Consider the following 26,182-nt stretch of genomic DNA (forward strand, 5'->3'; position numbering starts at 1 on the left):
ACCGCTGAGCCGCTGTTTCTGGTGGCTGCTTTAACATGGCCAAATTCGTGCTTGCGGGTGAGTGATCCCCAAGTCCCCCCGTAGGACGCTCAAAACACCCAACGTGGTCATCTCCTTTCGTCTCTTGACAGTGATATTCTTAAAGTTTGTTCTAGCAACTCCAGCATCTCTATGGACCACCCGAAACTTCTTGTGAATTCATTCAAGATGTTTATTGGGCAGTGTCCTGTGCAAAGCACTCCCGTACACTGGAGATACCATGGGGGAAAACAGAACACCTGGGCCTTCGAGGAGCTTTCGGTCTCACAGAGTACAGAAGCTTGTAGATGAGAAATTTGGATCCACTGGAATTAATGAAATAAGGGAGATGTGCACAGTACTCTGGGAGACGTTGCAGGAGCTGATTTGTGAAGATTTGCGATAGGGAGGACATTCCAGATAAAGGCTAAAAGAGGCTAGAAGTCTCATGGCCTAATGGAGGAACTAGATATGGAGGAAGTGTCCCGACCTGGGGCTAGAATGGGAGCAGCAGCCCGATCCTTGCACCTAAAGTCCACCAAACAAAGGTGTTTGTACTGTGTCTTGAAAGCAATGAAGACTAGGAGAGTATCCTTAATGAGTTTGCATTTTAGGAAGCCCACCTTTGTAGCAATGTAGGGGAAGGATTGAAAACATCCACTGGCATCCAGAAAATCACTAAAGGGTTTCAGGAAAAGCAGCAGACTCTTGTACCTGCCTCCTTCCCTTCTCAGCAAATTTCTTTAAAGAGCAGACTGCTTTTTTTGTCTTCAGGCCCTCCATTCCATCTGGCTCCCACTTCTACCTCTTTTCAGATATAGTCTTCACCAAAGTCACCGATGACTTTTACAGAAGCTGTCCAGTCCTTATTTGAACTTTCTGATGCATTAACACAATTCACATCTCCCATCTGCCTGGAAATCTATTTCCTTTCCTTCTTTATTCATTCAGAAGAACATTTTTTATCACTGACTATTTGCTGGGAAGGCAGTGATACAGAAACTTACAGAGAATGGTGCTTGGGTGCCAGTGGCAAGGCAGACTCTGTAGAAGCAGTGTGGCAGGAGACCTCATTTAGTGGAGGCAAAGACCTCCCAGAAGGTCTTTTAAGCAGCGATCTGAAAGATGAGAAGGAGTTACCTAACAGAAAGGAGGTAGGGAAGAAGAGAGAGATTAAGCATAGGTGGCAGGGAGTGGGGTTGGAAGGAGGAAAGCTAGTTTGGTGATGATCGAGACTGTACAATAAGCAGAAGATGGAAGTAGATTTAGTAGGACTGGCGTAAAGGGTACAAAGGGAGAGAGTATCATAGGCTGAGTCCAGCATTAGTTACTATAAATTTTTGTGAGCCGTGTTTAGTATTTTAAATATTATCCAAAGTACATGGAAGGCTTTTTGGAAGGAGAGAACATAATCAAAGTTGCATCTTATCTGAATGTTCTTCTCCATGGGAAGAGAAAGATTAGATGCCAAGACCCCAGTTAGATGTGATAGTCCAGGAAGGAGATAGTGGTGGCCTGGTCTGGGATGGTAAGCAATGGAAATGGAAGGAAATGAATGGACTGGAGAGATATTGCAGAGGCATAATTCACAGCACTAAATATCTAATTAGGTTGAGGAGAGCAAGTAAGGGAGAAGTAAGAGTTAAAATTATTTCCAACCAATGGTTTGGAAAAATGGGTAGATGAGGAGTCACTAAAAAAAAATTGGAAAACTAGTCTTAATACCCTGGATACTCTTAATTCTCTTAAATAACTATGTAGGTAAACATAAAGAACATAAGAGAAGGAGCAGATTCAGTGGGGGGGAGTTCAGGCAAAATCTGTCCTAGCCATGCTGAGTGCCTATGAGACATTCAGAAGGAGATGGAAAAATCCAGGAAGGTGTAAACATCTTGGATAGTTCTGAATGGGATGTGCAGATTTCTACTTGAAACCAAGGGAGTGGAGGAGATTAGCCAGAAAGAATGCATAGAGTATGAAGATAAGGTGCAGTGAAGAAATTTATCCTTTTAGGGGATTGATAAAGGAATAAGAACCTACCAAGTATAGAGAGAATGGCCAGAGAAGTAGGACGAAAACCTTAAGAGTGACCCGACCGTAGCAGGTGTTCTAGAAGGATAGAAGAGGGCAAAGGTCAACAAGAAAATGCCCATGAGAAAAGAATCAAAAAGTATACATTGGATGTAATGACATGGAGGTTCCCTGTGCCCTTCCAGAGAGTCGTGGTTCAAGCCAGATTGCAGTGAGATAAGAACTAAATGGGAGTAAAAAATGGGATGGCAAGTGTAGAGGACTCTTTGAAGAAATTTTTATAGAAAAGGGCACATAGAATGCATTAGCTAGAGAGAGACATAGGCTTTTTGTTTTTTTAGGACAGGAAAAACTTAAATATAACTTTACTATATTTAAATATGATAGAAAAGGAACATTAAGAACAGAGACAAAATGTTGAAAGAGAGGCAGTTCTGCAGGTAGAAGAGAGTGGTATTCAGAGCACTTAAGTGGCGAGGTTAGACCTGGACAGGAGGTAGAAGCCATCGTCCATTGAAGAGGAGAAAAAAGGAAAGAATGAGTCCAAATGCAGACAGGCTTATAGGTATGATGATAGGAGGTTGGGAGATTTACCAACTGATGACTTTTTGTATGTTTTTGTAAAGTAGAAAGCAAGGTTGTCTGTCGTCTTCCAATAGTGTGGGAAAATAGAGAAAAGGAAGAGGTTTGCACGAAGTAGGCCACATTTGGAAGGGTAATTGTAGAGAACAGAAGAGTGTGCTGATAAGGAAAACAGGGGGAGCTCCAGGCAGAGTTGAAGGCCAGTTGAGGCTAGTGACCATGAATTTATGATGGCGCCTCTCTGCTTGGTTCTACCATGTTTCTCCAGGGGTACCTAGCGAATGAACCCAGAAACAGAAAAGGCAGGTGATTGAATTCATCCAGGGTGAGACATGTTTACCAGGCTCATTTGCCAGAAGCATAGTGGGGCAAATTAATTTAAAACATGAGCCAGAGAGTGGTTTGAATTCATGAACCGTGGATTTGAGCTCAACAGGGAGGCTAACAGACAGGGAGTGGGCGAGAGATTTGATGATTTAGAAGTCACCCTAACGTTGAAGAACTCATGACTGGGAGTCACTGGGGAAGATTGTTGCAGAGGAGGTTCTGCTCTCGGCCTCTGCCCTTCCTGCTCCATCAGACACCCAACCCCATTGACTCTGGTGGCTTTAACTTCATGTGTGTTGATAGCTACAAAATCTATATCTTAATCCCTCACGTGGGTCCTGTACTTGAGACAACACCTGCAGCTACCTGCTGGTCAGATCCACTTAGATATACTGCACATACCTCCAATGCACTTGTCTGTAACTAAACTTCCTACCTCTCTAGTAAGTGCAGGATCATCTGCGCAAGCCAGAAAACAGAAGTTATCCCAGACTTGTCTCTCTCCCTTCCGCTTCTCCTCCTCCTAGTACCACTCCCTGCAACATATAGCAAATTTACGTGTGATTTTACCACCACCCTTCACTTCATACTTTGCCTTTTAGTGGCTCCTAATGAGTAGTTCACTATTAGTAATTCATGCTTAGTTAGTAGCACGGCAGCCCCTTAGAGAAAGTGAGGTCTACCATGATACTGGAATAGAGTAAATATCCAATAGTCTTTTTCTTCTTTCCATATTTTATTACTTAAGATTCGGACCATCTATGAAATAATTTTTTTTTTACCTCTGTTAAAAATCAGAAGTTTATATGGTGGCAGTTATATAATAATTCTATGTAATAGAATATATCATAACTCTATGATTATTTCTGTAATTACATGCCAAATACTTATAACTGGATGATAATTTCTGTGTGATGTATGAAAATGTTGCTATTTTGAACTCTTTTAGGTAGAGCAGATTGCCCATATTATGCTAAAGCAGAACTTCTGGCAGACTATTTACAAAAGAATCTTCCTAATTTCCAGATATATAAAATTACACAACATCCTCAGGTTTGGGAGGTAAGAAGCCTTTCCATGTCTTCTAATTTAATGAAATATTAGCCAGTGTATCAGATAGTTTTCCAATAATGAACTTTTATGTACTACTGATATTTTTAACACTAATAAAATAAATTTCTATTTACTGGTCTCAAAATATTATGTATTTTCTTTTCCCAGTAGCTAGTAGAACAAATGAGGCCCTAACCAATCAGTGGAATAAATTTCACTATTTTTTCTCCCAAGAATCCAGGCAACTTATATTATCCTTTTTAACTTTTCATTGTCCTTCGCCTAATTTCTAGCAACATGAGACACTACCATACTGCTGCATCAGAGGGCTCAGCCAGCCTTGAACTCTGAAGTTGGGTGGCCCTTCAGAGACACCCTAAATAGAGGCAAGGTGGCTGGGCTTCTGTACTGACACAATTAACAGTCCTTGGATGCCAGCTGCCCTTGGGGAAAGGACTTAACTCTAGGCAAGGGAATGTCTCTGACCTCAGTTCCTATAGAGAGACTCAGCACTGAGCCAGCAGCAGCCAGTGCACCTAGTGGCCCAGGCAATGAGTGTCTTGGTCATGAAGGGGAAATCTGAAAGACATATGACAGGATCTACTACAGTTCACCAGCTGTGCCTTTGGGATCCATGTGCTCCGTATAATAAGTTATTTTCATCTGGGAACAGCTTTTCTGAGGTTCTGGTTGGCGTCTTTCCCTGAGGAAAATTTACAAGAAGATGGTTAATCAAAAGAACATAGTCTCCACTGCATATCATTTTAGGGCTGTAACTGACACTCGTCACCTTTCTTGTCTATGATCCAATGTTGATCCCCCTCCTGCTCTGCTTGTCCAGGTGACTTAGGATGTGTGATGAACTAGACCTGTATCCGTAGGGGTCTGAGTCCTAGTCTCCAGTGCATGTACACTTGCTGTCAAAATTGAGCAGAGCAGTACCAGGGATTCCCCAGTGGATCCCCTAGATGCCAAATATTCTTTCCTGCCCACATGCCCCAGAGCAGCAGTGCTGTTTACTCCTTCCAGGACAGTAGCTCCTTTCCTTAACTGCTGTCTCTTGGCACAGGAGCTCACAGTGACCGAGGAGCAGCCACAACTTAAAGTTTAACAGAACTCTTCCCAATAGAAACACCCTTGCACCTCTGGAACTTAGAACCTCCAGACCCATAGAATCTAGAGTAAGTGGGTTCGGGGAAGCACAATTTCTCCATGTGGGTCACTGGGAGTAAAGGTAAGCAGGATCACTCTTAATTCTGTCTCTTGGTTCCTGGGTTCATATATGTTACCTATTAGGGAAAAGCACCACATTGATTCATGGTATATGTTGCATCCTGAAAGACAGTGTTTCATCCTTACAGGATAACAACCTCTAAGCACCTTCGGTGGGCTGTCCTATCCCTCTATCAGGCTGCTATGTGGTGTGATATAGGATAGGGCCAGTACATCCCATGGTTACATGCCCAGTTCTATAAATGCTTTACTCCAAAGTGGTTCAAAGTGATGTTACTCAGGATCCCATGTTGCTAGGTTGAATGTTTTGTAAGCTCTTGGGCAGGGTGCTGGCCAAAGCCCCACAAGCAGAAAAAGCAGTTCTTTACTTTATATGTTGATTCCAGTCACATTGAATCACTGCCCTTTCTAGGCTGAAAGGGGTGAAATGTAATCACCTTGACACCAAAAAGCTAGTTAGTGTCTTTAAGGGATAGTGCCATTATCATGGAGTCAGTGTTGGTCTCTAGGGACATAGCATAACTTCTGTCTCCTTTGTGAGCCCATCGTCCCTTCAACTAAGACATTATCTGCTGGTTATCTTGTGCTTTTATCCTAATAGATGTTCTCTGGTGGGCACTTTCCCCAGCCTCTTTTATTTCAGGATTCTATCATCCCAGTCACCAGGGAGTCCAGCTCTAGAACAGCATGTCCTTTAAGATCCCTGGCTGGGAATGGACATCCACACCAGGCTTCTCAGTGGTGCCGAAAACATATCGCCAGCACAGTTCTTATCATTTTGATGAAAATGGTGTCTTCTAGGCCCTTCTGGAGAATGTAACTGACCAGTAGCTTCCATGCTTCCATAGTAGCATACCCACTCCAGCATGCCCACTTTTCTGAGCTTTTTGAATCCTTCTCCTATTGTCCTCCATGGACGTTCTGGCATTTCTGTTTCATTTCATGTGAGTCATCACTTTTTCCAAGCTTCAGAGAGCCATCTTAACAACTTGTTACCACTGTCTTCTGAGGTTCTTGCCAGGATATACACCACTGAGTTGCAGAAGAGTGATTCATATTGATAAATTCTCCCTTATCCAACCGTATGTTCTACTCTTGATTCTGCACCCTCAGGGTCCAGACCTAGACATATTCCTCCATCCTCTACCAAGACATCAACATGCCCCACTGGCTGCTGAAGGTCTTTTGGGGCAGAGTCCCTTTCCTCCAGGCACCCGGCACTTCCCTGGCCAGGCTCTATAATGACTAGGGGAACCATGGCAGAATCCTCACCGCAGCACTATTTGCTTTAAGGGGAGATAAAGGCACAGAGATCTTCAACATAATCAAGAGAAATCAGTTTCTGAGATTTTATGTGTCCAGTAGTCTCATTATACTGTGTCCAATGACAAGGGTGCTATCATATACTTTACTTTCTGGCTCTACTCAGCTCTTATCATTGGAAGGCCAGGTCTACACAAGCCAGATAATTATGATTTAAACTTTCTCTAATGAATATTATTAGAAATCCATAGATCATTTTTAGCTCATTAATGCAGACTGAATAACAAACTGTACCCACATATTTGGAAAGCAGTGTCAAATTTGTGGGCCTAAGCCTGAAAATATCTCCTTTGGAGAGCAAGGAAAGAACCAGTTGAATTTTTGGCTATCAGAGAAGTTAGAACACTTGGCTTCTCTTTTAAGCTAACTATTTTCATTCATGGTCTCCTCAGCAAAGAGAGCAACTTTCAGTACCTTTATTTGGTCAGCAAATTTGAAGAGTCGTCTTATTTGATTAATTTGTTACTTAACTCACTACTATTTTCTCTATTGACCTTTTACAATGTATAGATATCTAAATTTTATTATGTAAAAGTTTTACTACTCAGTGGTAGCAAAAAAAAAAGCTAGTTTGTGTTTAAATTCTGAAGTATTGAACTAAATTCTGACACAGATTCAATGGGTGACTTCTCTTGGAATATCATTCAACAGGAGTGGCTAAAAGATTTGTGTGATGAAAAGAAGTGGAATCACAAAAACTCCCCCATCATCTGGAGAGAGCTGTTGGATCGTGGAGGAGAGGGGTTGCTTTTAGGAGGCTATAATGAGTTCCTGGAATACGCCCAGGTATATGAATTAAGTTAATTTATTTTCTCAAAATATTATCTTTCTCTCACACTGTTCTCCAAATGTCTTGCTTTTCAAAGTATTCCCTCATCTCTCTTTTTACTCTATTCTGGCTTTAAGTAAGAACTTCCCATTGTGATTACTGTCAGCTAATTATGTATTCTCAGTGTTGACTTTTTCTTTCCTAATATTAGCTTTACTATGGTGTCACCTCTAGCATGACTACTGAGCTGATGGAGACAATTGCTCAGGAGAACGTGGAGGAACATATAGAAAAAGAATTGGAGGAAGAAGCCAGGAAAGATCTTGTCAATCCCTTGCAGGTCTGGATCACCAGGTGGGACAAACTCCAGAGTTCATGAGGTTGGGTGTTTGTATTTAGAAAGAAAAAGAATGTGGGATTAAGTCCATGGTGGAAGAACATCTGAATGTCAAGTTTAAGATCTGGATGGATGGATGGACGGAAAGAGAGAGAGACAGACGGATAGATATGTGTATATATACATATATCCCTCAATACGACTTCATATGTTTTAGTTTTTAAAGATTTTTTAGAAGTTTATTTATTTATTTAGAGAGAGAGAGAGAGAGAGAGAGAGAGAGAGAAGGCACATGTGCATGAGCCAGGGAAGGGCAGAGAGAGGGAGAGAGAGCATCCAAGTAGGCTCTGCACTGACAATGTGGAGCCTGATATGGGGCTCGATCCCACAAACAGTGAGATTGTGACCTGAGTCGAGATCAACAGTTGGATGCTCAACCAACTGAGCCACCCGGGCACCTCCACATTTAAGCTGTAGAATAGAGGTGTATGTATGCATACACACATACGCAATCTAAGAGCAAGTGTATAGTGAAGATAATTACTCTGATAACCCGTCTCCAGCTCTTGTCCCCATTCTGTGTCTCTCATGGCATCTGCTGCTCTTGTTCTTGCTCTGCCTTGCTGTCTTTTGCCCTTTCCCTCACTTTCTTTTCCTCTCCCCCTGCCACCTGACGGCCTGCTGCCCTCCCCACTTCCACACTCGCTAGAGCTGACCTTGGCTCTTCCTCTGTCCCCTCCTGTTGTGTGCCTGCCTCGGCAACCAGTGTTGTGGCTGGACCAGCCTGTGGTTCTTACCGTGACTGCGGGACACCCTCAGCAATCACCATCAGGGAACTGGGGAAAGGGGGTTGTTACTTACACCTCCTGGAAATTACATGGCACACATGGAGCCACCCAGTGACATCACTGGCACAGAGAGAGAGAGAAAGAGAGAGAGAGAGAACATGTGAACACATATGGGCCTGGGGCTCTGCTTTACTTGAGGTTGAGAGTGGGGGCCTACGGTTTTGTGGGCTCACTCTGTACTGCCGAATTTAAAACCTAAGAGTAGAAATTTAAAGCTTGGAAAGAGAAAAAACAAGTGGCCCAGATAGTCAACTACCTGGATACTTGCTGAATTATGGATACAGACCCATGATCCCGAGCTTCTGCTGACCCTAGGCTTCTCTGCAAGGATTTAGAAAAGATAGCCCTTTCCCCCAAAACATCATTACTTTGTAGCTAAGAGTATAAAGTAGAAAAGAGCTATGGTTAAATAAAACTTGTTATTTCTTTACCTTTTTAAGACAAAATGTAAACATGTTATCAGAGTAATATAATACCATTCTTTTAAATTCTGCCTTCTGCATGTTCTATTTTATTTGAAAAGCTTTTTAAAAAGGTACATTTCTTATTTTGGGATTGTTTTCAGAGGGCCCAGAGCAAGGGACAGTAGTGAGCATTTTTTTGTTCAACTTTTGCTTTCTTATCTTAGAAAGTCTAAGCAGTTGTGGATGCTTATTTAAGCTATTAGATCACCTTATTACTGCACGTGCAGAAATCTCTATTAAGAATAAAGGCTTAACAGGGGCAAAAGATTTAACCATTCATAATCTGGCTTTGCACTTTTACTAGTGCATCTGTACCTGCCTGCTACAACCTAATTCCCATCTTGGTAAGTGGCGAGGTGTTCGGAATGCAAACGGAAATGAGCATAAATCTATTTGACAATGAGCGGGCGAAAGAAGATCTCCACCTTCTCAGGACTGAGACTCAGGATCTGGTGGCGCCCTTGCTCCGGGGCGTCTCCGTGTGCACCAGCGTGGAGGATGCCTTCCGCCAGGCCCACGTGGTCATCATCCTGGACGACAGCACCGACCAGGAGGTGCACACTTTAGAAAGCTGCATCCAAAGCAGGCTTCCTCTGTGTAGGCTGTATGGAGGCCTGATCGAGAAAAATGCTCACGACTCCGTCAGAGTTATCGTGGGAGGAAAAACGTTCGTGAACCTGAAAACAGTTTTGCTTATGAGATACGCCCCAAACGTGGCACACAATATCATCGCTGTCGCGCTAGGGGTGGAAGGCCAAGCCAAAGCCATGCTGGCCAGAAAGCTGAAGACTACCCCCTCAAGTGAGTGAGCTTCTGTTTCCATTTCTGGTTTTAAACAGTGTGATTGCAAAGCAGCTAGGAAGAACACCGTACTCTTTAGGATTATTCTGGGTAAACTTACTGTGTGATCTGACTATTGTGCAAACATTTTCTTTCTTTCTTTCTTTCTTTTTTTTTACTGTTTTTCATGACTGGCTGACTTTGTCCATCATTATAAAAATTAGTAAACAGGGGCATCTGGGTGGCTCAGTCGATTAAGCATCCGATTTGGGCTCAGGTCATGAGTTCTAGCCCCACATGAGGCTCTGTGCTGACAGCTCAGAGCCTGAAGCCCGCTTTGGATTCTGTGTCTCCCTCTCTCTCTCTCTGCCCCTCCCCTGCTCTTGCTCTCTCAAAAATTAATAAACATTAAAAATTTTTAAATAAAAATTAGTTAACAAATGTTTCATGCAAAAAGCTATTTTTCAAGTTATAATTTGAAACCTAATATTCCAGTTTTCCATTATAATAGTCAACTAAGTAATCAGTGTTTTTAAAAATATAATCAGGGGAGTATTTAAGTGGCTCTACCCCACTGTGTGACCTTGGGCAACCACTTAACCTTGCTGTGCCTCAGTTTCCTCATCTGTAAAATGAGGATGTAATACCACTTACCTCCAGGAACTGATGTGAGGATTCAAAGAAAAATATTTCCAAAGTGCTTGGAGGAGTGCCCAGCATGGGGTAGACATTTGAGAGGGCATTTCACTTGTCTATGGGATTATATCTGAGCTTTTTGTGCTTCTGTTGGTCTTTGGACATCAGAATCCTGTGACCATGAGACTGGATCAGAAAATGGATTGGTGTATTTAAAAGGGGAGTGCTGTGTTTAAAAATATTTATTATGTTTGACAAATTTCAGCCATTGGGTAAAGGAAAGAGAGATGTGAGAGAGACAGCAGTCAATTTGAATTGTCAGCAGAGTAGCAATAAGAAACTCAGCACCAACAAAAATGTTGAGGCAAGGAGACCTGAAAGCAGAAAACCATCAGGGAGAATCATTCAGAGAAGAGTCCAGATACCAAGGGGGTAGCAGACCTTTTCAGGATATCCCTTGAGTTTAGTTCACACATAACCCTGTTTCTCAGACCATGTGCATTGGGCTTAGCTGGAACTCTTTCTGTTGCAAGTGACAGAAAGTCCACTCAAAGCGACTGAAGTCAGATAGCTTTTTGTCAGGCATAGATGGATGCTGGGGCTTAAATGATGATGTCAGGACTGGCTGGTTCTCTCTCTTGACTGATCCCTCAGCCCTGCTTTCCTAAGCATTGGCTCGAATCTCGGGCAGGCTCTCTGGAAACAAAAGTGGCAAAGTGGCCCCTGATGCCCCCAGACTCATACATTCATAGCTTAGCCACCCCAGTAGAAAGAGGGCTTGCTTTCTCAAATGTACATAAGTAGCAGGATAATATCTCGTTGGCCAGGCTTGGACCATTTGCCTGTCTCCAAAACAATTGTTGTGTCCAGAAATCTGGAATCTGGGTCTCGTGCCTATTGATAGACCTAAGGGGTGAGGACAGCCCCACCCAAACCATATGGACTGAAATTGAGAAAGGGTAGTTATTTAAAGGAAAACCAGGATGCTGTTAAAGAAAAACATTAGGAAGAAATGTTAGGAGGAAAAACAGCAGATGTCCACTATGATTTTCTCTAACAGAGCTAGAAAGAGCCTTCAATCTGATAAGCAGACTTCTTCCTGCCGCCTGCCTTTGCACACAGCCCTGTGAGAGTGTGAGGCCTGGAGCTGCTGCGGCTGGTTTAGGACCAGGCGGGACGGGCCGAGAGGGCAGCGTCCTCTGAGCCCTGAGCAAGCCTCAGTGTCACTGCCGACCTCAACCTGTTATCACAGAAGAGACGGGAACTCCTTCTAGTTAAGCCAAGGCGCAAGGATATTCTGTTACTTGAAACCAACAGCAATCTCACCTCATGCAGAACAGTAGAGACTTTAATCTCCACAAGAGGAAGTGCAGTGAACTTAGAATTAAGTCTTTAAGCGAAGAAATAAGTTAATAAGTAAGTCAATAAAATTACTTATTTTTCACTTTGGATACAATATTCCTAATAGATCCACAGTTTTAGAATCATATTAAAGCTTAATCACTATTTATCTCTGAGCCCCAGCCTCGTTTTTCTTCGTAGTACCTATCACTTTGTACAGTAGTCGCTTTGTCACCCACTCCCCTCCACCCTGAGAACGTTGCAAGGATTTGGACTGATATGTTTTCTTCTAAACCTCCCACCTAAAAGTGCCTCACACACAGAAGCTAATTCACTTATGTGTTGGTTAGGATGTTCCTGGGGTTCTCTTCTTATAACACCCTCACTCTGCAGAAAATGAATGGGGCGCCTGGGTGGCTTAGCCGGTTAAGCGTCCGACTTTCGCTTGGGTCATGATCTGGCGGTTCATGGGTTTGAGCCCCGCGTCGGGCTCTGTGCTGACTGCCAGCTCAGAGCCTGGAGCCTGTTTCAGTCTGTGACTCCCTCTCTCTCTGACCCTCCCCTGCTCATGCTGTCTCTCTCTCTCTCCTAGAAATAAATAAAAAACATTAAAAAAATTAAAAAAAAAAAAAAAAGGAAATGAAATTCACCCAGGAGTTAAGTGATTTGCCCAAATTTCGATTCCAGTCTAGGATCAAGGACTCTCTGTCAGAACCAAAGCAGATAAAAAGTTCTCTTCATGGCAAGCAGGGAGGGAAAAAGATCACACCGGTGGTATAATTTTCAGTAGCAATTCTCTGAGGGAGGATTTCAGTATATCTTGAATTCAATCATATGCCCACAACCTACACAGAGCATGATTAGGAACCGCCAAACCCTGATGATTCAGGAAATTATCCATGCCATTTTCACATTTTGGGGGGACCATAAACTAAGATCATATTATGGCAAAAAGATCAACCCTAAAACAAATGCGCAAAAAAAAAAAAAATAGACTGCCGGCAACTTTTTTATATATTAATGTTCATTATCATGTTAATTTCAAATTTCTTTTTCTTCACAGACATCAAAAATGTGATAGTTTGGGGTAATATCAGTGGAAATAACTACATTGATCTGAGAAAAGCCAGGGTTTACAGATACGAGAGTGCCATTTGGGGGCCTCCTAACTATTCACGTCCTGTTTTGAGCTTGATATTTGATAGGTATGGTATATTTTTAACTGAAGTATACTAACAATGGTGGATGAATGTATAATAGTTGTTAGAATCCTTTAAATCATCTTAGAAATCATTGTACAAAAATATCTTGGCATTATTCACACTCACCTTTGTTAATGCACTCTATTGAAGAAACATAGAAAATTCCACAGAATCTCAACTAGTCAATCCCCACACCCAATTTATTTGATTTTGCAATTATGAATTTTTATGTTAGACTATCCTTAAAGTAGCTCACATACTTCTTCAAATTTATTTCTAAAGCAAGCATATGTAAAGTGAGTCTTATTTAACACAGAGACATGTATCCAAATTGAAATTGGTGGAGACATTTGCGAGAGTAAGGAATTAAGATGGTGAGTGAGCTCAGGCCCGTGCTGGGTGCTCTGTCGCATGAGAGGCAGAACCCAGAATTGGTGAAGAGCACAGTCTCTAGAACCAAGCCACTTGGATTGAAATTCCATGAGCCGTGTGACTTCAGAGAAGTTCCTTAACCACTCTAGGCCTCTGTTTTTTCATCAGCAAAGTGGAAATGGTCACATATAGTATGAGCCTTATGGGGCCCTTGGGAAGATGAAAGGGATTAGTACAGGCAAAGCACTTAGAAGCAAGCCTGCTATGGTCAGCACTGCCATTACGATGGGCTGGGGGAGGGGAGAAGAGGGGGAGGCGCTCTGAAGCGTTTTTTCTAGACTTTGCAGCCCTTTTCCAGTTGCAGCATTTCCTTCCCATTGCCCCTTCCTCAGACCAGAGGCACTTCATCCATTCCCAGAAATTATGTGTCCCTGAGCCCACTCTTCTGGAGTGTGCTTCCTCTGGGTAGGAGCAGTATCTCAGGGAGCTGTGTCATGGTGGCTTAGCAGGAGCAGCCATTCAGTGCTTGTTCTGGTCTGGCTGGACGGCTCCCTGAACTTAAACTTTACAGAGTCTAACAACTTAGTTCTTTCCCCAGTCTTATGATATCATTTTACTTAGAATGAAGGATGCCACTGGTTCCAAAGATATCATCTACATAGAATAAATTCTTTGTAATGGAAGTAATTGTTCCTGCAGCCTTTGACCACGTTTCTGTGTTTTGTATGTGTTGTCATGTTTTTCATTTGACACTTTGGGATTCCTTTCTACTATATTTCATTTCTTTTTTCTTTTTATGGGATTGAAGAAGCTTGAATACTTAGATCCATTGATCCAAAGAACATGCCTTTTCATTTGCATTCTTTCCTCCATTGTAACATTGTTTCTTTGTCTCCTTATAGGGATTGGGTAAACAGACAGTTTGTGGCAACTCTTAAAAAGCTGACTGAGACAGGAAAACAATTTGGAAGCATCTTAGCTGCACACAGTATAGCCACTACGTTGAAATACTGGTTCCAGGGCTCACCTCCCGGGGAGATCGTATCTTTAGGAGTACTAAGTGAAGGTAAATCTGGTTTGTTTGTTTTAACATTGTATTGTTTTCAAACTTCCGTGTATGCTCCGTGCTCCTGCTTTCGTGTCCCCACCTTCTGCCTTATGTGATCTATAAACTGTCCAGATGTCCAGAGTTCCATTGCCATTTATGCATCGTGCAGTCCTTCAGTTATCCATTCAGAAGTCTGGGAGTGTTTGTGTGAACGCGCAGGGAGCACACCGGGATCAGACCTGGCCTCCGCCTTCAGGCGACCTAGAGCAGAGTAAAGAAGAGCCAGCTAACCAAAACTAAACCATTCCATCAAGTTTCTCTCACTGCATCCCAGCTGAGGAGGGGAAGGCAAGGTTGATTGTAGGCAGATGGCAGGAAGAATCGAACAGACTTCAATAAGGAGGTGACACTCCAGGAAGCCTTCAAGCTTGAGCGGTGTTGACGTGGCAGACATGTGTGGGAAGAACATCCTGCAGATGCCACAGGAGCAAAGGCCCAGCAGGGGCGGGACCCAGAGGGCCCAGCAGGACACGGATCCCAGGTCCCAGTGGAAAAGTGGAAAGCCCGCTCTCCGTCCACAAATACCACACATGCATTTTTCCAGCCTCGCTGCTGTCATTTGCTAAAACCCATTTCCAAGGACTTCTGCCATTTTTGCAAAGTAGGAAAGAGCCAACAGTTGATGTGCCGTGTTTTGTGGGTTTTATCTAAAGCACCTCTTTCCTTTGTGTTTTACTTTCTCCCTGTGCAAACTCATTCATGCCTAAAGATTCATGCCTAACGTTTCCCTATGAAAACATTGCCACCTGGATGTCATGTTGTCACTTCAAGCCAAAATACACCAAACTGAACTTATTGTCTTCCTCTCCCATGTGATACTCCTTATATTCCTTATTAGGAGAGCCACCATCTTCCCTGTTATTCCAGTGACTATAATGCAGCTCAAGGTAATCCCCCCAAATCCCCCAAGTCAGAATTAATCTGTCTCTCCTCTGTACCCACATAGCATTTTGTTCCTCTGTCAGAGAGCGTATTCCAGCCTGCCCTCGCTGGTGGTGTGGCTGATCACGTACGTACCCACCATCAGCAGACACCTACCCTGAGAGCAGGGCTGTGTGTGGCTGGGCCTTCTTGCTGCTTCATGGTTAGACATTCAGTGAATCTTGTTTCACTTGCAGTTAAGGTGATGAGCACCCTTTTACTGAATGAGGTGAATTCAAGTCAGCATGTTACCTTTTTAGTGTAATAGGCATTTAAAACCTTCTCTTTATTTGTAAACACTTTGCTTAAGCTCCGTAGGAATTCACCGATAAGCAATGCAATCAATTCTAGAGGTGAGGAGCATGTAATCATTGTCTCCCTGAAGCCATTTAGGTCCAGCTCTCCCATGTTGTCTACCGATAAGGCTGGCTTTTTACAGATAAAAAAGAGTGAACAGAGAACCTTGGGTGCTCTCTAAGGAAGGACCTTTTAGATCCTGGTTTTTTTTCTTTTTCTTTTTTTTAAAGATTAATTTTTCTTTTTTTTTTTTTTTAAATGTTTTATTTATTTCTGAGAGAGGGAGAGAGACAGCATGAACAGGGGAGGGTCAGAGAGAGAGGGAGATACAGAATCTGAAACAGCCTCCAGGCCCTGAGCTAGCTGTCAGCATAGAGCCTGATGCAGGGCTCAAACCCACGAACCGTGAGATCATGACCTGAGCCGAAGTCAGACGCTTAACCGACTGGGCCACCAGGCGCCCCTAGATCCTGGTCTCTTGACTGTCCTCTCATTTTTGTTCTCCTGTCACCATTTTTGATGACCAGACGGTAAGAATGATTTTCTCATTTGATCGAGTTACAAAAAGAGGAGGCAGTTTTCTCTGTATGTTGTTCAGTTAGTGGTAAGTATTGTCGATCTTTTTATTTGGAACACATCCAAACTGGGCCCTGGGAGCTGCGGGGAATCCGTCGACTTTCCCTCCCACCCCCCCATCGCGGTGCTCACACCATAGCTGCAGGCCAGCCACAGCAGGCTAGCAGAGCAAGGCCAGGTGGACAGGTACCTTGGGGTCTTGGGCTACTGAGGCATCAAGGAGAGGCCACAGGGAGCAGACAACAGGTATCCAGACAAAATGGAGGAGAAAGACTGCACTGGCCCCTGAGGCGGAGGCAGGGGATTTGAACCAAGCCAGAGGAGACAGAAGGGACGACAAGAGAAGCAGTAGGTCTTCTTTCAGAGAGAAGCACGGAGGACAGAGTTGTCAGAACTTGGAGAGGTGCTCAGGCAATACTTCTGGAGTAAATGCTTCAATCCTCCCAGGAGAGAAATTGTCAGAAATGTAGTTCCACCGTTATCCTTAAAAATCATATGCAGTGTCTGTCCTTGTATACAATGCTTAACGTGAAGGGTTTATTGTTCTGAGCGCTTTTGCTTTGCTTTGCTTTGTGTTTGCTCACTACAGGCCAGTTTGGTATTCCTGAAGGGATCGTCTTTTCTATGCCTGTAAAATTTGAGAATGGAACTTGGGTGGTTCTTACGGATCTCAAAGATATTGAAATCAGTAAAAAAATAATAACCAGAATGGCAAGTGATCTAATTCAGGTAATGTCCAGCTAAATACAAGAGCGCTGACTCTGATACTGACTATAAACTGATTCCTCTAGGCTAAGACAAATACTGATGTTCTTGGATTCAATTTGCATCTTATTCCTAAAAACAATAAGGAGGCAGTAAGAGTTGGAAGAAACCAACAGAAGAACACTACTCGTTAGGTTATATTTCTGGCATGTTAAAAATATTTGTTGGTTACCTAAAAAATCAAGACTCAAAGTGTTTTTCTATTGAAGAATGATTAACTTAGCAATTGTGGCCATTTACTTCTCTGATTATAAAATTTTTCAACAGGAGAAACTTGTTGCACTTGGAGATTTGATCAGTTTTCAGCCCTATCAATCAGGTAATCTTTTAGATGTGACATTTTATTGTGCTGTTATTAAAAGACTACTAAAATAGGTGTTGAAACGGAATATTACTCAGCCATCAAAAAGAATAGAAGCTCACCATTTGCAGTGATGTGGATGGAACTAGGATATATTATGCTGAAGAAACGAAGTCAACCAGAGAAATACAAATACCACATGATTTTATTCATATGTGGAATTTAAGAAACAAAATAGTTGAACATATAGGAAGATGGGGAAAAAAAGAAGAGAAGAGAGGGAAACAAATCACAGAGAATCTTTTTGTTTTTTTATGTATATTTACTTAAGAGAGAGAGTGCATGTGCACATGCAAGCAGGGGAGGGGTACAGAGAGAGAAGGAGAGAGAATCCCAAGCAGGCTTCTTGCTGTCAGCACAGAGCCTGACCTGGGTCTTGAACCCACAAACCATGAGATCATGACCTGAGCCAAAATCAACAGTTGGATGCTCAACAGACTGAGCCACTCAGGCACCCCACAAGAGACTCTTAATGACAGACAACAAACTATGGATTGATGGAAGAAGGGGGGTAGGTGATGGACTAGATGGGTGATGGCTATTAAGGAGGCTATATATGATGAGCACTGGGCATTGTATGTGAGTGATGAATCACTGAATTCTACTCTGAAGCCAATGTTGCACTGTATGTTACTTAACTAAAATTTAAATGTAAAAACATAAATAAAATAAAACAAGATCACCATAATCATCCATTAAAAAATAAAAGAAAATATTTGTTCAATGAGAAAGAATGAAATCTGGCCATTTGTAGCAACATGGATGGAATCTGAGGGTGTTATGCTGAGCGAAATAAGTCAGGCAGAGAAGGACACATACCATATGTTTGCACGTATAGGGGGATTAGGAGGAACTTAATGGAGGACCATGGGGGAGAAGAAGGGGAAGAATAGTTGGAGAGAAGGAGGGAGCCAAACCATGAGAGACTCATGAATGCTGAGAACAAACTGAGGGTGGATGGGGGCGGGGAGAGGGGAAGGGAGGTGATGGGCATGGGGGAGGGCATTTGTTGGGATGAGCACTGGGTGTTATATGGAAACCAACTTGACAATAAACTATTTAAAAAATAAAAAAAAAGAAAATAATCTCCAAAGTGTAGAGTGAAGATAAAAAAATATTTTTTGAAACTGAATTACTGTTTAAAATTGATAACTATAATCCACATTTTATCACTTTTAAATGAAATTATTGACAAAATAAACTACCAAGCTCAGCGTGTCCTTTGAAATAAAATATCTCATAAAAATGCTAAAGAAATTACATCTTAAAAACAGTATGACCTTGGGGCACCTGGGTGCCTCAGTTGGTTGAGCATCTGACTTTGGCTTAGGTCATGATCTCATGGTTTATGGTTCAAGCCCCACCTTTGGCTTACTGCTGACAGATTGGAGCCTGCTTCAGATTCTCTGTCTCCCTCTCTCTCTCTCTGCCCCTCCTCTACTCAGGCTTTCGCTCAAAACTAAATAAACATTAAAATAACATCTTTTAAAATAACATCTTTCAAAAAACACTATGACCTTATAAATGTGTGTAACATATGTATTCATTTCCCAGAGCTGCCATAACAAATAACCACAAACTGGGTGGCTTAAACAATGGAAACTTATTCTCTAGTGAGTAAATGAGACTAGAAGTCCTACATCAGGGGCATGGTCCCTTTGAAGGCTCTACGGAAGCACCCGTTCCTGCCTCTTGGAGCTTCTGGTGGCAGTGTTTGGCAGTCTGGGCTAGAGCTGCGTCACTCCAGTCTCTGGCTCTCTCTTCACATGTCAGTGTTCTGTGTGTGTGTCTGTGTTTCTTCTTAAAATGGACACAGTCATTGCAATCCAGTATGACACCATGTTAACATGATTAAATCTGCTAAAACCCTATTTCTGAATAAGGTTACATTTGCAAGTATTAGAGATTGGGACTTCAGCCTACCTTCTTGGTAACACAGTCCAATCCACAACATCCCATTTACTTTTAGATCACTTAAAAAAAAAAAACCAATAAATTCTAATAAGCTTATTTTTCTCATAGGCAGTTTCTCTAGTCCTAAACTCACAAAGAAGTGCTATCATCTTTCTTTAATCTCTACCTATTGAAAATATTTAACAATCAGTATGGCACGGATTGCACCCAGTCTGGCTCTCCGAAAGAAGCAACTGGTAAAAAGAACTGGTAGGGGACAGAGAACTGTTCATGGTCCGGACTGGAGAAGTTTTAGTGAGGTCAAAGCGTTGCAGAAGGGGAAAGGCAGAGAGACGAGACCTTGAGGAAAAAAGATTCTGGGCAGAGAGGTGGGCTTTGGGAATTCAGACCTGGTTCTGCCTGGTGGTCAAGTCACCAGGAATGGGCAAAACCGAATGAAGCCCCAAAGCAGCATCAAATCTGAAGGTACGGACTCAGAAGTCCAAAGAGCAGTTGATTTTCACTGATTTATTCCAAGAATTTCCAGGCGCTCTGTGAGGTGTCTTGCTTTTGCAGGGTGGAGCTACCCAAATTCCTTTTCTGAGAATTCTCAACGTGACTCTTTTGATTGGTAGTTAGTTCTAAATTTTCCGTAATACTTATAGAGGATTTTGTGAAAAAAGAATAATCTGATTTTCTGCTATTTTCATTAACAAAGGTCAACGTGCGTGTGCGCGCGTACACACACACACGTATGTATGTATGTATGTATGCATGTATGTATGTATGTATATATTTGATTGATCTTGACTCTGTCACCTTCAGACCTTGCCCAAACCACTGTTCCAGAGATTCCAAGATCAGAGCTTTGAAAATAATAAGAATTTTGCACAGTTTGGAGGTCTCTGCTTATTAACATATCAATGAGATGATTCATGTATGAGGTTTATTTAATCTTTTCAATTAATTTAATACATAACTTCTTGACTTTTAGAAACTGACTTAGCTAAAAGATATGAAAAGACCACCTTACCCACCACATATATCAACCAGGAAAATCAAAGAGTCTCAGAAGGTAGGTATATCAATTGAAAAAAAAATGGCCTTTTTATTCAAGGTCTAACATTAAATTTCAAAGAAAGGAATTGGATCATCTATTAACCATGAAGGGGAGGTAAGTCTTTCATCACCCTCATCCTATATTCAAAAATCAGATCATATTTAAAATCTGTTAAAACCTGTGAAGAAAATGACCAGATATTCATTGAGCACCTTCGGTATGCTGGTCACTGTGAGGGACACTGGGGGACGCAATAACAGAGTTGTGGTCACACAAACATGTCTTGGGAAAGGAGCCATAAGGATATGGAACAGTAAATGCAAAGGTGCACAATTAACTAAACAGGTCAATAAAACAAAGCAAGACAGGTCAAAAGTAAAGAGAGTATAATAATGAATCTGGAAGCTCACAAGGAAAAGAGGGGTCGTTGTAATATATGAAGGAGGAAATTTAGTCATATCTTAAAATTTAGTTGGGACTTACAGTAGCTAAGATAATCAAATGGTCGTATATTTAGCTATAAACTGTGATAGTTCTGTCACACAAGCTCAAAATATTCTAGAGATCTATCGTACAACAATGTGTACATAGTGAATATGGTGGCGTATGCTGAAAAACATGTTAAAAAGGTAGGTTTCGTGTTACATGTTTTTAGCATAATACAGAAAGAAAAAGAAAGAAATCATACTAGATTCTAGAGACATTAACGTAAATCAAATCTTGTTCTCAAAGTGTTCACCATCTCACATGGGAAACAGCAAAGCCAATTTAAAACTACCCAATTGAGGGGCGCCTGAGTGGCTCAGTCGGTTAAGTGTCTGAGTTCTGCTCAGGTCATTATCTCACAGCTTGTGAGTTCAAGCCCTGCATCGGGCTATGTGCTGACAGCTCAGAGCGTGGAGCCTGCTTCGGATTCTGTATTTCCCTCTCTCTGCGCCTCCCCTGCTCTCTTTCTCTATCTCTCTCTCTCTGTCTCTCTCTGTCTCTCTCTCTCAAAAATATAAAAATAACTACCCAACTGAGAAGGAAGTGGTATGCCGAGAGAGGCCCGGGCATAATGGAACCACACTGGGGGTCTCCTGACATAGATGGGATCATTAGCAAAGGCGTTCAAGAAGAAACAAAGTGGGAGTGGACCCTATAAGGAGGAGTAGGAATTACTCATGTCATGTAGGGAAAAAGAAGCATGCAAGCGGAAGGGTAAAAGAGGCTGTGAAGGGTGCACCACCAGAAGGAGGCACATGAACAAAGGAGACATTTCGGGTGACCGAGGCATGACCAGAAGTGTGAACCTGAGGCGGTCTGGAATTGTATTCAGAAGACAATAAATAGAGTAGCCGGGCTAGAGGAGAGGATCTCAAGAGGATGAATAGAACTGGAAAAGGCAGATGGAGGCAGTTCGGCCGAATGGTTGGTTGAGAGCTCAGCAAAACAGCTGGTGGACGGCTAGACAAAGCATGAAATGGATGGTCAGGCTTCGAGAACTAATGTGGCTTTATCATTGGCCCCTAGAGGACGACGGAGCAGCCCAAGTCAGTGTCTGCAGGACCGTGCTGAGCTCAGTCCCATACAGAACAGATACTTTAAGAGGCCCAGTGAGACAGTGTCTGCAGGGATCAGGGTGTCAGCACTATTGTTCCGATGAGCTCGCTGGCACTAAGCAATACTCAAGGAAAGGAGTGAGGGCTCCGAGGCCCTGGTGAGAGAACTGAGAAAAATTTGGAAGATCTGTCATGGTGAAGGTGACTGGCAGCTTCCCAGGATAGACGGAGAAAAGCCAAACTGTAGAGTATCTATTCCTGAGTTTCAGCATCAGACCAATCTAAGTTGTTAATTAAAATGGCAGGTTCTTAGGGGTGCATGCGGGGCTCGGTTGGTTAATCAAGCATCCAACTCTTGATTTCAGCTCAGGTCATGATCTCACGTTTCATGAGTTTGAGCCCTGAATTGGGCTCTGCACTGACAGTGAGGAGCCTGCTTGGGATTCTTTCTTTCCCTCTCTTGCTGCCCTTCTCCTGCTCTCTCTCTCTCTCTCTCAAAAAATAAACTAAAAAAAATTTAATGATAGATTCTTAGATCCTCTACAAAGTCATAATCTTACACAGACTAAGAATGTTAGTGGTGATAACATAAAGAAAATGGGGTTCATTTCAGGTTGTTTTGGGGCTATTTGTTGAATGAGCATCAAGAATCAAATATCATTTAATAGTGCTTTCCACAGTGTGAGTTTGGTGAGTCATAAAAAAATTTTGCGGGTTGCAAAACCAGTTTAACAACGGGCATTTTTTCCTTGAACTGGAATAAAATTGATAAGAAAAAAATAGTGAGAAGACCAGAATTGTTTTCCCCAAAATTCTATGCACTTGAATAGAATAGAAAAACAAAGATGAATAGTAAAGATTAGAAAAGTGTAAGTATCGCTTCGTGTAACTTTTTTTGTTTTATTAAATGCACACAAGTGCACATACTAGACTATAATGTAAAATACATTTTTAACTGTGAGTCCTAATCAACAAAGTTGGAAAAACACTGACCTAGAACATATTATAGATGGTTAGTTATATTCTACATCCAAATTATTTTTTAATTTTGGTTTTAGAATATAAAGATAGAAAGCATTCTGATCTAATCCAAGATGAAGAAAAAGACCCAGTTATGTCAAACAGTAAGTCAATCGAGTCATAAGCAATCTCTGTAGTGCTAATGGTCAGGACTCATGCAGTCCAGTCTAAGACAATGACGATGCAGCCAGAAGAACATAGGCCAGCTCTTGAGACTCCATATAAAAGCAATCTGGTTTCTGGCAGCTCCCAAAGAGTGAGGTATTCGGAGAAACTTGGAGTAGAAGGAAAAAGAGGAAACGAGAAGAACTGCAAAAAATCAATGTGCTTCAGATACTAAAATCTCTGTTCTTTTCATTCTCTATTTACTTTGGTGGGTTTTTCAGATGTGACTCTTCTAACCATCTCTGAAAAGCCATACAGTCAAGCACCCTAAGTGGTAGGTGGGAAACAAAACATTAACTAGTCTTTTTCTTATTCTATAAATAGAACTGGGTAGAACCAATCCAGTGCCCCCCAGATATAGTTCTTTCCAAACCCTTTCCCTATCCCTCATCCCCAGGTACTCAGCTTTGCTTGCTGATGCTTCTGGATCCTACCTTCCTACATTTATAACCAGGCTATGTCAATGACAACTGAATCCTTCCCTTAGAATGAGTGTGTAAGGAAATGGACACAGATAGATCTGTGAGTCCAGATTTTCAAAGTCTGTAACTTAGTTGTCATGGTATTTTATGAAAACAAGGCTGATGTAGACTTCTTTATGGTTGACCAGCCAGGATATTCACCCACACCTCCACACCTCCACACTTTTATTTAAATATCCAATAAAATGGACAAATCCATTGTACCTTCCATTCTGAAAATGTACAGTGTAATGAGCTTTGGAGTGGGGCTTACCACAGGGAATTAGAATTGGTACATAGATGAGAAGCTGGACCAAGAAAATAAATGGAACTGACAATATAGCTGCAAATAAACTTGAGAATGGGAAGCAAAGGAGCCAAGGGGCACTGCATATAGAAACAGATTAAGGTGAGGAGGGAGTTTAGAATGTAGTTTTGCTGTATACAAGTACCTAACAATGGTCTTGTGATTCAATGTCCCTCATAGATAGAATCTCTCTCATGCACATACTCTCCCTCAATCAAATAAGTTGGAATACAGGAACCCAGGAAACAGAAGAAAGAGGAGAGCAAACAAAAGCTAATAAAAATATAGGTTATTCATAGATTTTTAAATAGTTATACCTTTTTATTCTCTTCCTTTTACAGAGTCTGCAGGCAAAACTATGGAACAGCAACAGATCATATGAGACCAACTATAAAGTTATTTAGTAATGTAATAAATATGGAAAGACCCAAGAATGTCTGTATTTAGGGAAGAATAATTTGAAAAGATTGACCTTCATATTAGATAATGTTATGCTAGACAATGATAGTGATAGCACACACACAAAAAAGCGAGTTCATTTTGTGTCACCCAAATCCACTCATAGGTTTGCTTATTGTCCCATTGTCACCCATATTGTCAATTGCTATTTTTTAAACAACTTTAAGATACAATTGTCAGTCACTGCATCCTTGCCAGTATCTCCTTCTAGGAGAACCTGCTTCCTCCCACAGGCCATACCTCAGCCATGGGCATAAGCAGCCATGTTTGCTTAACGGGTCTCACCACCTTGGCTTCATCTGATTGTACCAGAAGAAACACCTTACTCAAAGAGAACCAATGAGATTTTTTTTTTCTCACTGTGTCCAAAAATTTACACTGAGAAAAGATGGATAAGTAAGTTGGTGTCTGGATGATGGTAATGCTAGTGAACTAAAGAAGGCCACACAGTTCTGCTGTGAGGTTTTCAGAGCTAGGCAGGCTCACACCTTCATAAGATCTGGCTGTGTATCTTTTCTCCTTGGATTTACTTGGGATAATTATCTTTACAATAAATACACTTCTACTTTAGCTTAGATTGAATAGGTTTCTGTTTCCTCACACCAGATGTGGCCTGAAAATAAATAGAATTTTGAAAGGAAAGCCTAATATTTTTACCATATAATTGCATGGTTTATGTAAAAATTACAGTCTTTATTAAAGCAGTAGTAGTCAAACCAGTATGCTCATATATTTTCAAGCTAATGGAACCCTTTACAAATGCCAATTAGGAGCTTTGGAAAGCCCAGGAGTCATGTTAAAAACTGCTGATATCTGTGCTTTCTCTGTAGTTTAAATAGCCCTTACAGTACAAATTACCTTCTGAAAATTCAGGGAAATTTCAGATACTTCTTCATTGCTTCTACACCGTTATGATTCAAGGATGTGACTAACTTCTGCTTGTTTCCAAAGTCAGCACCTCACTTGATGTTATTGTAGAGAAAACTTAACGTCTGTCAGCGTTAAGGACTTGGGGTGAGGTTTTGTGCCCTAATCCCACCATTTCCCCTGCCCCTCCTTGTGGTATCCTCAGCCAACGGAGTGTGACCACAAAGAACAATAACTGGGTGGGGACTCACATGGTGCTGTACGCACAGCTGGGCATGAATGTGGCAGTTGTTGCTCAACATATAGGGCTTCCTCATGGTAAAACTACGCTAGACTGGAAAATGGGGCTCAGACCAAGACACCGAAACAAAGCTTCCTGTTCCATTCCTCTTGAATCAGGTATGCTGGTCACTTATCAACGGGAACCAGCTGGAAAAGCTGGAATAGAGAATATAACCAGAAACATCCATCACCTTTCAAGGCAGTGGTCCCACCCTTTAGTGATATGCTGTCCAGTGGGTGAAGCCCTGACCGTTCAGATAATCAGCTGCTTCTCTAATAGGTGGACCTCTATAAGGAGCTAGAGAGAGATAGGGCAGAGTTTCTCCTTTTCAGAGACACTGTAGAACACATCCAGTCCCATCTCCGGCAGGCTATTCTTTCTAGCTTGGACATAAGCTATTATATGTTTGAAACCCTATAGGATGGCCAGGGCACTCTAGGATAGACTCCCATCGGAGCACAGAACACATGGATATTAATCATTACGCATAATATCACACATTTATGCCAGATTGGTATAAGATATGGAATTACACCAAAAGGAAAATACTAGTGTTTGCTTTTTGTTTAACAGTGACACTGGCACCATTTCAAAAACATCTCTCAGAGTGTTTTGTTTTGTTTCAGCTAATGCATTAGCTGTCACAGTAGCCTGATAGGTATAATCGACCAACCTGGGAAATCTCAAGCCTAGTTTTCCCATTAGAAGTAACTTTCATACGAGGTTCTTAAAAATAATTTCTTTATGTTATTAAAACTGTCACAATAAAGTCATGCGGGAGA

The 26,182-nt window shown here is 41.8% G+C and overlaps 1 protein-coding gene across 3 annotated transcripts; it reads left to right on the forward strand.

Moving 5' to 3' along the window:
- Positions 1–19: 19 nt before the first annotated feature.
- Positions 20–24,820, forward strand: MDH1B (malate dehydrogenase 1B). 3 transcript variants are annotated; one of them, XM_039217482.1, is made up of 12 exons: positions 20–57; positions 3,908–4,020; positions 7,219–7,353; positions 7,548–7,690; positions 9,290–9,786; positions 12,806–12,947; positions 14,219–14,382; positions 16,808–16,947; positions 17,251–17,302; positions 20,232–20,312; positions 22,897–22,962; positions 24,133–24,820. In XM_039217482.1, exons 1-12 carry the CDS (start codon positions 36–38, stop codon positions 24,171–24,173), a joined length of 1,596 nt encoding a protein of 531 aa, XP_039073413.1. In that variant the 5' UTR covers positions 20–35; the 3' UTR covers positions 24,174–24,820. The 3 variants fall into 3 exon arrangements, with proteins under 3 accessions (XP_039073413.1, XP_039073414.1, XP_039073415.1); XM_039217483.1 differs by lacking the exon at positions 22,897–22,962; XM_039217484.1 differs by lacking the exons at positions 20–57; positions 3,908–4,020 and adding an exon at positions 5,193–5,245.
- Positions 24,821–26,182: the final 1,362 nt, after the last annotated feature.

Source organism: Hyaena hyaena, unplaced genomic scaffold (assembly GCF_003009895.1).
Source record: "Hyaena hyaena isolate Hyena2069 unplaced genomic scaffold, ASM300989v1 scaffold_698, whole genome shotgun sequence".
Classification (NCBI taxonomy): Eukaryota; Metazoa; Chordata; class Mammalia; order Carnivora; family Hyaenidae; genus Hyaena; species Hyaena hyaena.

What these genes read in the sequence shown, in the direction of transcription:
- MDH1B (XM_039217482.1), top strand. Translation starts at nt 36, where the DNA reads ATGGCCAAATTCGTGCTTGCGG. An exon ending in GGCCAAATTCGTGCTTGCGG is followed by an intron (nt 58 to 3,907) that starts GTGAGTGATCCC and finishes GAACTCTTTTAG; the next exon opens with GTAGAGCAGATTGCCCATAT. An exon ending in TGGCAAGTGATCTAATTCAG is followed by an intron (nt 16,948 to 17,250) that starts GTAATGTCCAGC and finishes ATTTTTCAACAG; the next exon opens with GAGAAACTTGTTGCACTTGG.